Raw genomic sequence first — 16,277 nt, 5'->3', positions numbered from 1 at the left:
CCCAGGAAAAAAGTCCTTTTTTATTCTATGACACTGTGTTAATACAATAAATATACAAAAGTTCTGAACTACTCAGACATGCAACGGAGGGACAGAAGAAGTGCATTTGTACAGAACCATGACATTCACCAGGATGACAGAGCATTGTTAGTAATTTACAAAATATACAAACATCCCTCAGATAAATAAAACCAACTCCTAAATTACAGATCAATGACTACTGACATTCCAGTGTTTAAACTTCATACTTTGTACTCAGTTTGCCACTATACTACAAAATGACAACTTAAGTGGGTGCCATACTCTGAGTAATTAATAAAAGACTGTAAAATCTAGTTTTCGTTAGGTACAAAATATTTTAACAAATACCAGTCTTCCGTTGTCAAAGCTAAACTCAAACTTCTCCCTCCCTTTTGGGCTGCAAAGGGTCAGAGATTTCTGGTTTAAACAATTCATGTGTAACTGAACCTTGAATTTCACTAAGGAGGATTAAATCCATACATTCAACCCATGACATTACAGATCAAAGCTCCCTATACACAGAACATTAAATATGTTTTCTCAAAGAGCCTTTAAACATTTGAGAAAAAAATCTACCTGCCAAATTCAGGTTTTATTCCTAACGTGTTTCTCCATAATATATTCCGGTAATGTATGTTATTATGCAATCTTCAGCTTAAGTTAAATTGCAAGGATGATGTCCCTGGGATTCCTATCCAAGAGATACCAAAAGAATTGCTTAATTTTAGATTTAAAAGTAATCCATAGTAGAGTTCCTAGATACAACCCTCAAGTTAAGTTTAAAAGATTATGAAAAGAACAACCTTGATACACAGCTGCTAGAAGAATGGTGCCTGATCTCAACAGAAAATTGTGGCTTTTATCTGGAAAGCTTTTAACAACATTCCACACAAATTTAAGTTCAATGCTAGCATGTCCACTAGTATGAAATTGTAGAGCCCCTGTACACAGAATATTTAAATTGCTTTTAACTTCATGATGCAGAGAACATTTAGAAGCAAGTATATTCATTAATATGAACTTCAGCGTAGGTGAAACTACATTTGTCCAAATTCAAGTTGGATTTAAAGAAATTAGCAAAAGAAAGGAGACTAATAGGGACTTCATGCTAACAGTGTAATACTGATCCAGGGATTAAGCTAGGGGTTTTATTTTTTGTAATGCTCCTCTGTTATTATGAATACAGTGTAGTGAAAAAGAATTTATGAAAGTCAGCCCACATTCAGAACATGGAGGGGCCTCAGAATTTTACGCTGTCTTACTAAAGGGGATTCACCTTAAGAGCCAAATTCATTTCAGCCACGGTGTATACTTATACAGGTTGTGGGATGCGGTCATTCCTGTTTTCACCTCCTAAAACAGAGTTCGAAAAAACAGCCCAAGTATTGTGCATAAGACTCATGAGGCAATCCAAGACTATTTATAGTCTTCAAATGAGAGAAACATGACGTTATACTAAGTTCTGATTATATTCTAGAATATAATGATGGTATATACCATTATGGATTGTTCAGTTCCACAGCACTAATTTAACCTTTTAGGCCTCCAGTTCAATGAGTTAAAAATTAACTTTGTTAAAGATGGAAGATTTCTCACTTTTCCAACTCAAAATAGTTTAAAAGCTTTTTTGCCCCAGCTTAGATCACATCACAGAGATGGCTGAGTTAACATTAAAATGAATTCAAGTATCTGTTAAAAGCCATTGCTTAAAAAGCTTGGGCTTAGACCTGTTAGAAAATTAAATATTGTATATTTAGGTTTTTGGACAAGCAGTAAACGGAGTGCCTGACTAGGCTAGAGATTTAGTACCACTGTTAAACACAAATCTACACCTAAAAAAAAAAAAAACCAACCCCAAAAATCACCAATACAACAAAAATACCACTGCACATAGAATAGGGAAGATAGGCAAGAAACTAGTGTTCTAGAAGTCAATATTGGTTTCTTTTCCAGCAAAATTATTACCCCAAGACATGAATATTGAAATTAAAAATAGCAAATATATAATCATTTAGCTCTGTGATTGAAACCATCAGTTAACTTCCTTAAACTGTACACTGCATTACACATTCTATTACAGAGAATGTTTATGCACCATAGTCATTTCTCACAGGTAGAGAATACTCCATGAAAATAGATACAAACAAATGCTATTATTATAAAGTGGCAAAAACACTATTAAACAAGATCAGATAACTCAACAGTATTCATGCAAACTTACAGGTTTATATCAAAAGACTTATCCTAAAAAAAACCCAAGAAAAGAATTTATAGCATCTACCCTACTTGCATTTGTCCTCCAGCTGCTGCTGAAATTGCAAAAGCAGTAGCCAAACTTAACTTTCTACATCTCTCAGTCTACCCCACTTCTTATAGTAGAAATAAGGAAAACAGTTCTTATGAAGAAAAATAATTGATCCAAAGTACTTTCTTGAAGTTTAAAAAAATACCAGAGTGAACCCACTAAAAAAACCTTCCGAATTCTTAATACATTTATTTGATCATTATATACCACAATTCATTCTCAGGCCAATTGTTGAAATTATTTATCCTCCATAAAATACAGAAGGCTTTATATTCGAGAATGCAACATCTTAAAAAAGGGCAAAGAACGGTTATCTTCTTAAAATAAATAAATTTACAATAAAATAAACCAAACATTTCCCATTTTACCCATGCACAGCTGCAGAAGAGACAAACATGCTGTGTGAATTTTGATCTAGGCTTTTAGGGAATATAATAAGTGAATGGAAAATAAAGTACAATTGACAAGAACCGTGATGAATTTTTATGTTTCCCTACATTCGGTTACCCTTGAATGCATTCTGAGCTGCACTGGTTGCTGCTGTTGATGCGGCATTGGCTGCAGCAGTTTGTACAGTTTTGTTGGACATCACTCCTGTTGCAAACTCCTGCTGCGCCTTCTCAAAACTAGCACCAGTCGTGCGGTAGAGACCATGCACCTAGGGAGTTGGAAAAGCAGTGAAAAACAGTGCTGAGCCTTCCATTTCTTGGTAGACTAATAGCAAAGTCTCAAACATGAAGCAGAGCTGTGTGGTGGGGAAATCTGGTTTGCTCATGTGTTTGGAGGGATCCAGAAATGAGTAAATGGACTTTTTTCCCACAAATCCTACAACTTTTGATTGCCCTGCTGCATGTAGTTTGCAAGTTCAGAGGGGTCTCATAGGTCTTTACTAAAATGTGTGTGGTATCTACTGCCTGAAATAACATATTTAAATACACAAACAGGCTGCATCCTTAGCATAACACAGGGCTCGTAGCTCACAAAAATGTCTTCCGTCTCAATTTGTATACAACTTGTCATGTTCATTAAAAGAGTTAGTAAAGTGTGCATGTTAAAAAAAACAGCAGGAGACAAAAACAAAAAAATAGTTTTGAATCCACTGTGTCAGTAACATTGGTGAACCTTTTTCTACACCAATTTTTAAAGAATCTTAATTTCTCTGATTGATACGGTTACAAGAACAAGCTATGCTATGACTGAATATTAAAAAGCATAAAATATCCTAATAATGCAGATATGTATCTGCTAAACTAGTGTGATGACCCATAGCTCTGCATAATAAGCAGAGATATCAAACAATATCACTTAACAAACATGCTAAACAATATGGCATATAACCTCTAGTACAACAAAAAAACAAGTCCTGAGTAACTTCCAATTACCTGAGTATTAAAATTAAAATGCTGTTTCTGATTCATATTCTATCAAGTCACAATAAAGCCGTCAAATAAGACTGCAAAGACATTTTCATTCAAGGGTAGCAAGAAAATTAATGTTGTAACTTTTTTCTTTGTTACAAATGTGACTATTTCTCATCCATAAAGATACACCAGGTCACATGTGAGTATGCAGGTTTTTTGAAATAATCCAGATGCATATGGTTGGAAGAGTGTAAAAAAAAAAATGCTCCACCATACATTTTTCTTGCTTGTTTCTTTCTCCTGTACCTGAGTATTTTTATACAGAAAACAAGTAAGGAGAAGGGACATCTCCAGGGAACACTTAAAATTTCTGCCTTACTGTAAATAGGCCAGAAGACCTTGGGTATGTGAAAATCTTTAAGCATAACTGTAACTGAGGTTGAATTATTAGAATTTCCAGCACATCATCAGCAGAATTCTCAGTTACATTTTATCTGCATCAAAAACTTACCAGCACATTCGTATCTAAACTTAGGTCTTCTGGATGGAAATTCACAAAAAGTAACCAAGGGAAAAAAGCATCTTTCTTTGAGCTTTCATGTTATGCAATCATTAATTGGCAACAAAATGTTAAAATAATAGAAGCAGAGAAATAAAACCCCTTTTCTGAGGTGCCAGGCATCTCCCTTTTCTATTGATTTTAATGGGAATGATTTTGGTAAGAGCTGAAACCTAGCAATCATTGGAATCACACTTCACTCAGCCTGATGAATCACCACAGATTTGAAAATTACAACCTGGCATCTACAGGTACAATCATAGTGTCCAGTGCATTCACCTACCATTTCAGTGTGAGCTTACCTCCCAATTTCTCTTACTCAGAGCTATCCTTCCCCATTTTAGTTTGCAGAAAATACATGCATTGTACAAACAGCATTTTGTAACTCCACAACAAAGGTACAGTTGTTAATAGGTAAGGCACACCCCCAAGAATTTAATTTAATTCCCGTTACTTTGTAAGAGAGTACCTCTCTCAAGCAGGAAAACAAAACCGAGATCAAACATAGGAAACAGAAGAGGGGAATAATATGTAACTTACCTTTTTAAACATAACTAATGAGATAACAGCAGATGCTGTGAAAAGTGCAGCTATGATTATCATCATAATGCCAACAGGGATACTCTTATTAAGACCAGTAAGAGATGAAATCCACCCACTGAAGGAAAAAGAAAGGACAAACTTCACTAGCACAGCACATGAACCATTCAACCACAGGTATCCACATCAAGGGAAGCTTTAAAACCTCCTGTTTCTGATCAACTTTGAATATTTTTGAAGAAAAAGTCATGGGAATTTTACATAAACATATTTCAGTTCTATTGTAAGCTTTTAGAGCTTAGTTTCCATTTTTCGCAATGCATGCAGTGAAGTTATTATGAAAAATTGAAGTAAAGATGATTACCCTTGAGCAGAATTCTGAAGAAATTAGAGAGTTGCTCAACAACTTTGGGGTTTTTTTTGTCATACTGTCATGTCAGACTGATTTAAGACTACATGACCTTGTTGAAGAGAAAACATCCCTAAAAAGATAGCTTCTAACTTCTTTAAATATAAACCAAAAACATGCCACAAACACACACAGCTTCTATGTCAGAAGACTTATTTAATTGTATCCACATGATGATGCTTTCTTAATTGAGGTTATCATCAGATTAATTAATAAAAAGATTGTGCTCTCAGTATCTACTTCAAACATTTCCCCATTCTTCAAAATTGAAACACCAACAGAAAAATACAATATCAAACTTGAAAGCACAAAAAGCAGGTTGCCTTAAGAAAAATAAAACAGACGGAAAAGATTCTTCCACAGAAAAAAATTTCCATAAACCCAAACAACCTTAAAACTGTCCTCTACCTGTTTCAAATTGCTTTGATATCCCCAATGTCCAACCAGACTCCACCACAAAACTCCAAAATCCAAACTGTAATTAGCATTTTCATATCCCTTCCCCAAGTATCCTTAAAAGCACATTCCACATACTTGGAGAGTGGCCCTCTAAAATACATTTTAATTTTGTTAATGTCAATCAAGGTATCTATGAAAAAGCAAAACAGTGGATATGAGAGCAAAAATAATAAAACAGGATCTTTCCTTACACTACTGTTCTAAAGCAGTGCTGTTTTGTCTGCCTTACATATGTTTGGAGGGTAGCAGCAAAAAGCACTGATACAAAGAAGTGTCACTACCCAGCTACAGTACTGCCAGTCATAGCTCTCCATGCTACCAGCAGGCTACTACAACCATGCTTTTAGTTAATTAAAGCTTGTTGGGTTTTTTTCCAAGGATAGTGACTGATTCCCAATAGCTTTTCTTTGATATTAGACCTTGAAGCCTCAAATAGCTGATACACATAAAAGCTTCATGTAAAAGCTTATATACTTAGAAGCATAAAAAAGAAAAATCAGCTATTATAGAATAAGGACCTCACTTGGACAAATAAGCTTTTCAAATAGTATCAAAAATATACCACTATATTCACCCAAATACATTGTTGACTCATTCTTCAAATTTTAGCCATAAATTTCCTTAATAAGTAGTAAGTATATTAATAAAATTAGAATTAATGATAAAAAATAATAGGAAAACAGTGTATTATTACTGTCTTAATAATTTTCATTTTCTCTAAGTTTTGCTTATGTCTTTATGTTAAATATAAGCAAGTAACATCTCCACAAGCCACCAAAATAGAGGAGGTTATCTATAAAAGGATAGTTCAAAGTGGTTTACATTGAAGGACAAAATTTTGACCAGCCTAGCAACAGAAGTACCTCACACTCTTAGGATATGTTTCACCCACTTTTCCTAGTTAAGAGCACTCCAAAAATGCTTTTTTTGAGTGCTAAATGTAACAATTCTGGTGAACACAAGATATTATTTTTAAAAAACAGACTGTATTGCAGGTTCTGTATCAAATCTGAGTGTTCGTCTCACAGACAGTACAATGCTACATCAAACAGAATACTCACCAGTTTCCCCATCTTTGAAATCCTGCAGCTTGAAGTACATGTACAGCAAACTGACAGATATATACAAAGAAGAACACAAAGAACCTGAATGAACTGTCACTCCTGAAAGAGGTGGGGAAAAAGATTAAAGCAGCCAGGAAATTAATGACTTTTTGCAAATATTGTAGTACCAATCTAAAATTTTTTTCTGCATTAACTAGAGAAAAAGTGCTTTCATTTATTGACAGTCAATTGAAGTATCAGTAATTCTGTGATTTTGTAGAGTGTTTATTGACAAGAGCTGCTCCTCCTTCTTTAATATAGTATTTTTGCCACCTGTACCTCTAACACAGGTGAGAATAGCAGCAATATACTATTCCTTCGTGTTCTGTTCAGCACACAGCACGGCCTCTTAGACAAAACATAGAAGTTTTGCTACAATGCATAAAAACCAGAATTCTGCTCCACTTTCAGACTGAAGTTCACAGTGCTGGCAGGATGGGAAGAAAATATTTTACTTGTAAAAGGAAATAAAATCTAATATGGAATTAATGAAACATAGTGCAGACCAGAATACTGAAGCAGCTGTTGCTTAAAAGCAAAATATACAAGATATGTTTGCTGTTTAAATCACTAAAATGCCAGCCTGACATAGACTGAAAGTAAAAAAAAAAAAAAAAAAGTACAGGCAAAATCTCAACAAAGACCTCAACTTATTACTGTCACAACTAATGATCATATGATATGCTTGCTACCAGAGTTCTAAACAAAGTAGAAATCGCGTAGTTAAGTCACAGAATCAGATTTTGCCATTCACAGCTCTTACTGCAGAAGGGAGTTTGTTCATTTCTATTTATTGCACCAGTTCAGTTCAGAAACTATTTCATTTTCAGCTGAGCAACTGACCAACAGTTGAATATGCAAGAAGTAGTTTTCCTTTTCCAAACAATCAATATTCATTAAGAAAAGCTATGGATTTACTAGAGAGCAAATGCAAGTTAAACTATATGATTCCTCAAAGATGTGTGGGTACAGTAATACCTCCTTGGTTAGCAAAAAGAAACATCTCATTTAGTCTAAAAGGTTAGGCTTAACTGCAATTTCTGGTCATCAATCTTTCTCTACAAGAATACTGCACTTTAACTGAGACTATCTTGAATCACTTCAATGTAAAAAAAAATCCCAAGAAATACTGTAAGAGTACTGGATTTAGAATCTCTACTTGCTGATTTTCACCAAAAAAAAAAAAAAGTTCAATTTTGCATGCAAACAAACCATTCTATTCTTAAACTCAATGCTACCACACCTCACGCTTGTGAAGTCTGCAAAGATTGCTAAAAGCTAGGAAAAATACTAGAGTGATTACTATATACCTGCTCTACTCATTCTTAAGAATCTTAGCCTACTTCAGTTACAGACACTGTAGGTCACTCAACAATATAACATTTTTAAGTGTAGTTTTATGAAGTTCATTCAGAAAGCCAAAATGTAAGACACTCTTAACTATTAACCTCTCAAATTCTTGGTGTGAAGGGACAGAGATTTAATGAGAACCTTCCTTAGAATTGTTATCAGCCCAATACAAAGTTAAATATTTCCTACAAATATTTTGTCAATAGTAGAAGCTATAAATACTTTAAAGGGTATTCCATGATATTCCTAACTATTGCCATCTATGTTTCAAATACAACAACTGAATTAATGGCAAACATACTACTTGTTTCTAATGAAAGCATATTAAAGGATTATCATAATGATAATCAAGCAAATTCTGGAATGTTAATGCATTTCGACAAGTTTTTAAATATCCTAAGTCAAGCCGAAGTGTTTACCTGAAAGCTCCATAAAGTGGTCTGTACCAGCAGACAAAAGAACAAGGGGTAAAAAGCAAGAACCAGAGAATACTCAATCCAAAATCAACCCCTCGTGTAGCATCAACGTAAAACCAGGCCAAACATCCAAAGATATTAAGAAACAGTGTCACTGTATGGACTGTAGAAGCAAAAGCAAAATAGTCTTAATTAAGTTATGTTTATACAATAAATTATTACAACTGTTACAGTAATACCCAAACTGAGCATTTTTAAACAAAACATCAGTATGCTGACAATAAATCAATACCCTCTCAATACCCTCAGCAATAAGCTGATTTTTATACAGTCTTCTAACTTTCAGGTAAACTGTGTATTCACAAGTGAAAGTACTGAACATGAAAATTCAAGTATTATCAGGTATATGGTGAAGGAAAAAATCCTGTCATAAAAATAAGACATTTTGAAACTTAAAATGACGAAAAAAGAGGTTTCCACAGCTGCAATAATAGATACTTTTTCTACAGTAATAACTTGATACAGATATTTGACAGACTACTGAATATTTTTTGAGACAAAGCTTATAAATGACATAAAATGCATCATAAATATAGCACTGTCCACATTCTAGTTTGAAAATAAAAATTTCTAAAGAATCTTTTAGTGAAAAGCTCTTTGTCTTTGATTTAATAAAGCAAAAAAACCCCACTTAGTAAAAATGTTTCTCAGTAAAGTAAGATCTGCAAGAAGCTGTTCTAGATGCTTTAATACATACTGCATATTCAACTATTTCTTACAACATTGGTCTTAAACACCTGCCTTTTTGGTGCTCTGTTCTTAGCTCAATAATAGTATTTTCTCTTTGGCAGACCTTGTTAAAGGTTAGCTATTGAATTTCTACTCAAGAAAATGCATTGGCATTACAACTTCACAGTTTATTTCAAAAATATTTAGTTCTTGGAACAGAAAAAGATACAGCAGTATTAAGAAACATAACAACTACTACCTTCATGCTATCTGACACACAAGTTAGTTCTGCCAGACTTAAAAGACGAACATGAATTTCTGTCTTTGTTCAGCAATAACCAGTGATTCAGGAGTGATTTTGCTATCTCAGAGGACGGTTTCTGTCCTTGTGGACCAGGATAAAGTAGAGTATTTATAATTTAGAGTGCACAAGCTGCTCTTGCAGCAATGATTTTTTATTTAAGTTCAGAGAAACTTTTCAGTCATTCTGCTGGAAGGTAAGGTTAACAGAAGAACTGGCAAGATAATGAAGATTCTGAAAAAAAGACTCCACAAACTCTTTGCTGCCCTCTTAACTAGTACTTAAATAAGCCCTAAATCAACTTAGTGGGAAAAAATCTTAAAGCAAAATGCCCACATCATTGCATGGACAAATCATATTTTCCACTAAGAGTCACCAGAAACACAAAACTTTTTACTTTCAAATAAAAAGCATTTAATGCATCTACGTATCTTAGCACTGTTCCAAGAGGTCAGCAAAGCAACTCATTTCAGAATTTGTATGTATATGCCTCAGAAAGCACAACAAATGATACAAATCCAAATTCCTGCCTGCCTTTAACAAATATGAGAAAGCTTACTAAGGGGTATTCTTTCTTTTTCTAGTCAATACTGGAAAACAGGGAGACGCCCTCGATTACTAGAAACATCCACATTCTGGTGGAGTTTGAACTTTCAGAAATTACCACTTTTTTTGTAAGTGCAATTATGATAGCAGGACAAGTTTTAAAAGAATACCATCCATGCAGAAGAGGGTTGAAACGTCACACCTGCTACTGATACTTCTTAGCACAATAAAGCTGGCAACACAAGGGTCTACTTCGCTACTGTCATGGACAAGCTCAGCTGTAAAAGCCAAGTGTTAGCAAGCTATGGATGAACACACGGGACTTCACTGACAATTCTCCCTTCGCTCCACTCGCCCTTCTCTCTGCCTGCTGCAAGGTACAGAAAGGCATTTGTTCTTTGAGGCAATGCCTTCACTAAGTGACCTAGATAAGCTTTGCTGTTGTATGAACATACAGATGTTTTCATGTTCAGGGTAATGGTTTTAAGTACCTTCCACCTACTTGCCACTTCAAATTAAACCATAATACAAGTTATTATAATGACCACACAGGGGCTGAAGTGACCTAAGGCTTTGGCAGAAGTCTGCAACATGCAATGTCTATACGACAGTAACTTCACAGCTATACCAATACAGTACTCAGTGTGAAGGGATCTAAGAAAGCCTTCTCTTAGTTTAGCTGTGGAAGCAGTTGAGGTTAAAAAAAGAAAAAGGGCATTCATGCCAGAATAAGAGTGAAAAATGGGAAATTACATTAGTTCAATAAATATTTAGACTCAACTTCATTTTTATTAGGGTAAACTTCCTTGTACAGAAGAATCCTACTTAGATATACATTCCCCGTCTTAATCAACTACACTTTATCATCTCTTAACGTTTGAAAGTGAATTGTAGATAAAGACCATAAGTTGCACCAGTGCTATCTGGCATCTACATTATTGAGATGATTATTTTGCCGTCCCATTTGGGACTGTATGAAAATAGATTTTTGTAATATGTTTCATTTCAGTAATGTTTTATTGATGGCATTCTTGGAAAACCAAAGTCCTCACTAGCACACATGACAGAAGAGTGCGCTTCTTCCCAGGAATCAGCTGGACTGTCACGCTGTGATGGGCTGCCTCATGGAGAATGGGATGCCTACAAAACAGAGAGTTTTGAAGCCACAGGGCAACTGACAAATCAGGACAAAGCTGGTCAAGTTTAGCCGCACACAACCTTGGAGCACAGAGTGGCTTTAAATGTATGTAGTTTAGGCTTTTGTTCCTTGTCTGTTCTGCTCCTTTTGGAGGGGGGGCAGGTAAGACATGTGCAAGCACACCTTACAAACAACAGAAGTATTTTCCACAGAAAAAAATACATTCTAAAGCAGACTTAGATCAGCACGTAACATAAGCACACGCTATCAAAAATGTGCAGGTGTTTTCTTCTCTCTATACAGTACATTAGGACTTTAGTTAAAATATTGGACAGTCCACATTGTAGAATTCTTGATGCTACACACTAAAAATACCCATAGTAATATGGAGTGGACCAAGCAATGAATCTGTAAGACAGCAACCAACAATCAGACCTCTAGAAAACATAAGCTACAAAGAAAGGCTGAGTAAACTATGCTAAAAAGGAGATGACTAATGGGGGTCAATGTGTTCTGCGTAACAACAGTGGACAGAACAGGGAAGATCAAACACAGGAAGGGAGAATTAAAATATATACTGGGAAACGTCTTCTAATGATAAAAGACAGCAACACACTAGAACAGGCTTGGGAGGAGTTTATGAAGTGTCCATCCTTGGGACAGTTCTCAGGAAGAGGTAGAACAATCAACACAGACTGATATATGTACTATTGATCATATCCTCAGACAGAGGGATGGATGAGGTGAAACTCTCCTAAACAGAAAAAATACCATAAAAGTTGGCACTTTGGAGCATTATTTTTCTACCAAAATCTACAGTTTAAATCCTTGGTCTTTGAAAACCTTTAAAAGTCTTGATCATAGAAAATGGAAACATTCACAACCTATATAAAGTAACAAATGCAAATGCCTCAAAAGCCTTCCATGAGATTAAGCAGCTCTTTGGTTGGTAACTTCAAATAATAAATATTCTTTGGTATTAGATAGGGGTCAAGAGTCATGGAATGTTAGTAACAGCATAGAAAGATCTAAAAAGTAGCGCTCAGTGCTAAAGTGCCAGGAAAACTGTCATTCTATCTGCAAGCTACTAAAACAGCAATGGTCACAAAACCAAGAGAGAACAGGAAAGCTCCACCAGCAGCTGACAGAAGCCATTGCTAACTGATCGCTGTCTCATTCACAAAAACATGGGAGCACTCAGTCAGTAAAAAAAAAAGGCTCTCCCCAGGGGAAAAAAAAACCCAAACAAAAAACAATATGTGCCAAGATAAAACCACATCCACAGATCAAAAAACTCTTGACTTCTGATACAGAGAAAAGATGGACGAATCCACACAATAGGGATACAGACTTGTTTTCTCATGAGATAAAGAGCTTATAGGTCTGAAACAGGTAAAACAGTTTCCTCAGATACAATAAGGATATAAAAATTGCTACTGACCACAGAAACACACAGAAAATTGAAACAGGAAGGTTTGTTCCTAGGGCTGCTAAAAAGCAAGAGGAAAACTAACCTACCTTACGAAGTGCTGAGCACACCATACTAGATTTATCCAAATGTGATTTTGTTCACAGAACCCCTAGGCCGTACAAGACCTAGGAAGTTCTGGAAGAAGAAACAAAATGTAGGGTAGAGCAGCAAGCAGAAGCAGGCTGGTTTGCTATGGTAATCAGTGCTTCCACTGAGGAAGCATAGCCACTCTAATGAAAAATGAGCCAAACCATGTAGATATAATCCTAGGAAAGAAGAGTCACAAGGACTGATTCAACAGCCAGCCCTAAGGCACAGAGTTCTGTACTCCTTTTTTTTTTAGCCTGCAATAGATTTTGTCTTTCTTTTCCTTTATTATGCCCTTTTCCTTCCTTCCTGAGTAATCCCTAAGTCAGAGAGTACTAGAGCTAAAGAAGGAAAAGAGCAAGAGGACTCAGTTAAAATCTCAGTCTACCTAGAAGAAAATCCATCATGTTAGTATAAAAGCACAATTCCTATTATTTTGGAATACTATAACGTTGCTGCTTCTTTAATTTATTGTCATAAGAAGGAAAAAGGAAAACAGCAATATTCCAATTCTCACTGCCCAACTTCACCTTGTGTTCAAAACATACAGCACTTTCAGAACTCAGTCCTGCAAATGGCCAGAATTAGAATCATAGAATCATTTAGGTTGGAAAAGACCTTCAAGATCATCGAGTCAAACCATGTCCTGAAGTACCCCATCTACTCGCTTTTTCAATACCTCCAGGGATGGTGACTCAACCACTTCCCTGGGCAGCCTATTCCAATGTCTGACAACCCTTTCAGTAAAGAAAGTTTTCCTAATATCCAGTCTAAACCTCCCCTGCCACAACTTGAGGCCATTTCCTCTCGTCCTATCACCTGACAGAAGAGACCAGCACCCACCTCACTACAGCCTCCTTTCAGGTAGTTAGTTGTAGGGAGCATTAAGGTCTCCCCTCAGCCTCCTTTTCTCCAGGCTATACAACCCCAGTTCCCTCAGCCACTCTTCGTAAGACTTGTGCTCCAGGCCCCTCACCAGCTTGGTTGCCCTTCTCTGGACACGCTCCAGCACCTCAGTGTCTTTCCTGTAGTGAGGGGCCCAAAACTGAACACAGTACTCGAGGTGCGGCCTCACCAATGCCCAGTATAGGGGGACGATCACCTCCCTGCTCCTGCTGGCCACACTGTTTCTGATACAGGCCGGGATGCCGTTGGCCTTCTTGGCCACCTCGGCACACTGCTGGCTCATATTCAGCCGGCTGTCAACCAGCACGCCCAGGACTAGTAACTATCCTAAAATTTTGGAGTTCCTGATCTTAGATTTCATATAAAGCTTACATGTCTGTCAGATTTATGAGAGTCACTAGTGATTCTACAGTGTAGTTGCTTATTTGAAGATTAATGACCCAGCAATGAATATAGAAAGCTGCAGATTATGATGAAGTGGAATTCACTTGATTCAATGCTGACTGCTCATTTTATGTGTTTCAATTACATGGTTCAATCACAGTAATAAAATTACCAGATTAACAGGTAAAATTACAGAGATTTGCTAACTAAATCTGAAGCCCTGAAAAAAATACAGAAAAGTTTTGAAATTCACATTCCCTTAGTATGCTAAAAATATATTAAAGGGATCAAAGCACCTAAACCTTTGGAATTTCCGCGGTCTCAGAGTAATTATTAGACTCTCATCACACTGGACAAGCCAGAAGAAACAAATGTTGTGGCATCTGGATATTTGGTTCATCCAGCATTTCTCCAGTGAAAACACAGCACCTGAACGACGGCAAAATTCACCCCACAAAGATGATGTAGAGCATTCTTGGTGTATAAAGGATATTTTTAACATGGACTGATTCTTCAGCTAATTTACTTTACACTATTTTTTCAAATAGACTAAAATGATATTAAGTGTCTACTATAGACTAAAAACTACATTAAACTATGTAAAACTTGTATATTAAAGCAAATGGATTATTACACTTCTTTAACTCATGAGTCTATTAACACTGATTGTGAATTCTATTTCTTAATATATAAGCTGATTTTAAAAACAGTAAAATTATTTCTAAGTTAATATATGGTCAAATCTCATTTTATAACAACAGAGATACTTAAACCAGAAAGCTGCAATATACTAGAACCAAATTGCCTTAGGATAATTCTCCTCCTTTTTTTCTGTGGAAGCTTCTATGAAGTAACTCAATACTTTTAAAATTGAAGCTAACAAAAAGATTTCACTTCAGCATTTGACTTCTGGATTTAAAACAATTTCTCATTACAGATATTGTAAAAGCCAAAGTAGCAGCTATGTATCACCAAGTTTGAAAAGGCACTTTGTTTTTTCTTCTAAAAAAAAATACTTACACATCCACAAATAGTACATAATCTTTACTGTCTTCTGGAATTCTACAGGAATGTCTACAGAAAAGTCCTGGTAAAAACAAGGACCTACTGGAAAATTCTCAGGAAGAGGTGGCCAGTTATTTTTTCTACCTGCAAAACAGAAAAAAAAAGGGGGGGGGGGCAGGCTTTATAATACAGTTTTAGTCTCTGTATACTAGAAAGAGGTATGCATTCAGACTTGTTCAAATTGTTTTATGCATGAGTTTCACAAGCGTATGGATAACTTGGGCTACCAAAACCCAAGAGTTTTATCAGCAATCCCCACACAATACTGAAAATAAACTTCAGAAATAAAATACAATGAAGTGGAGCCAGATCAAGGAAAGCACAGTATTTTATCTATGTAAAAGACTAAGCAGGCATCTGACAGTTCCTATAAAGTAATATGAAAAGAGAATTCTTCACAAAACAAGCAGATATGGGCAGACAAAAAATTTCTCAGAGTCCCTGGACTTTTAAATGCACATTTCCCTATAGTCCCACCATACTCACATACTTCGTAGAACACAAAGACTGGGAACTGAAAAGCATTCTTCATTCTCAAAATCCTGGTATTTTTAACACCAGGCTATCTCTAACACTTTAAACTAGTTCCCAATATAGTTTACAGTCAAAGCTTTACCTAAAAGCCCTTAAGCCTCAAGAAAGGCAGCTACTGAAATGGTCTAAACTACTTCTTTGTTACAAGAAGATGCCCTACAGCATGATTGTATTTTGATACAGTTGTGTAACAGAGTGAGGACACCAGAAAGGACACAGTGTCAGGCACTTGGATTTCCTATATGCTGATCTGCTTACAGGCTAGAGTATACATTCTGCCAAACACAAAGCATACCAAGTACAGACTCAGAGATTCACCTGAGACAGTAACTGCAACAAACCTTTACCACAGCATTTCAGGTTCTGGATGCAAGAGATATGTTAATCACCATGTTCCAAAAGTGGAGCTGAACTAGAGACTAACCTAAAGGCACCTTTATTTGAAATTCTGACAAGGTTTTGCTTGCAATTTCTATCTTCAACCCTATCTTTACTAGCAGTTCATCTGGTAAGAACAGAAAATTTGCAAAGCTTACATACTTGCATTATTTCTTTTTTGTTTCCCCACTCAGACAAGATGAAGCTGTCAGTTC

At 35.9% G+C, this 16,277-nt stretch overlaps 1 protein-coding gene across 1 annotated transcript in view; it reads right to left on the bottom strand.

Annotated features, from left to right (window-relative positions):
- The window catches only part of LOC128137834 (secretory carrier-associated membrane protein 1), a 48,452-nt gene continuing 32,175 nt past the window's right edge, over positions 1–16,277 (bottom strand). The window contains exons 5-9 of the mRNA XM_052779044.1: positions 15,106–15,234; positions 8,527–8,686; positions 6,716–6,817; positions 4,787–4,904; positions 1–2,984 (exon numbers count right to left, since the gene is read on the bottom strand). Of these exons, the coding sequence (XP_052635004.1) occupies positions 2,820–2,984; positions 4,787–4,904; positions 6,716–6,817; positions 8,527–8,686; positions 15,106–15,234 (674 nt within the window). The 3' untranslated portion in view covers positions 1–2,819. The remainder of the gene's footprint in view (positions 2,985–4,786; positions 4,905–6,715; positions 6,818–8,526; positions 8,687–15,105; positions 15,235–16,277) is intronic.

This window comes from Harpia harpyja, chromosome Z (assembly GCF_026419915.1).
Source record: "Harpia harpyja isolate bHarHar1 chromosome Z, bHarHar1 primary haplotype, whole genome shotgun sequence".
Taxonomy (NCBI): Eukaryota; Metazoa; Chordata; class Aves; order Accipitriformes; family Accipitridae; genus Harpia; species Harpia harpyja.
The sequence above is the reverse complement of the archived record's forward strand: the minus strand, read 5'-3'. Positions and strand labels throughout refer to the sequence as shown.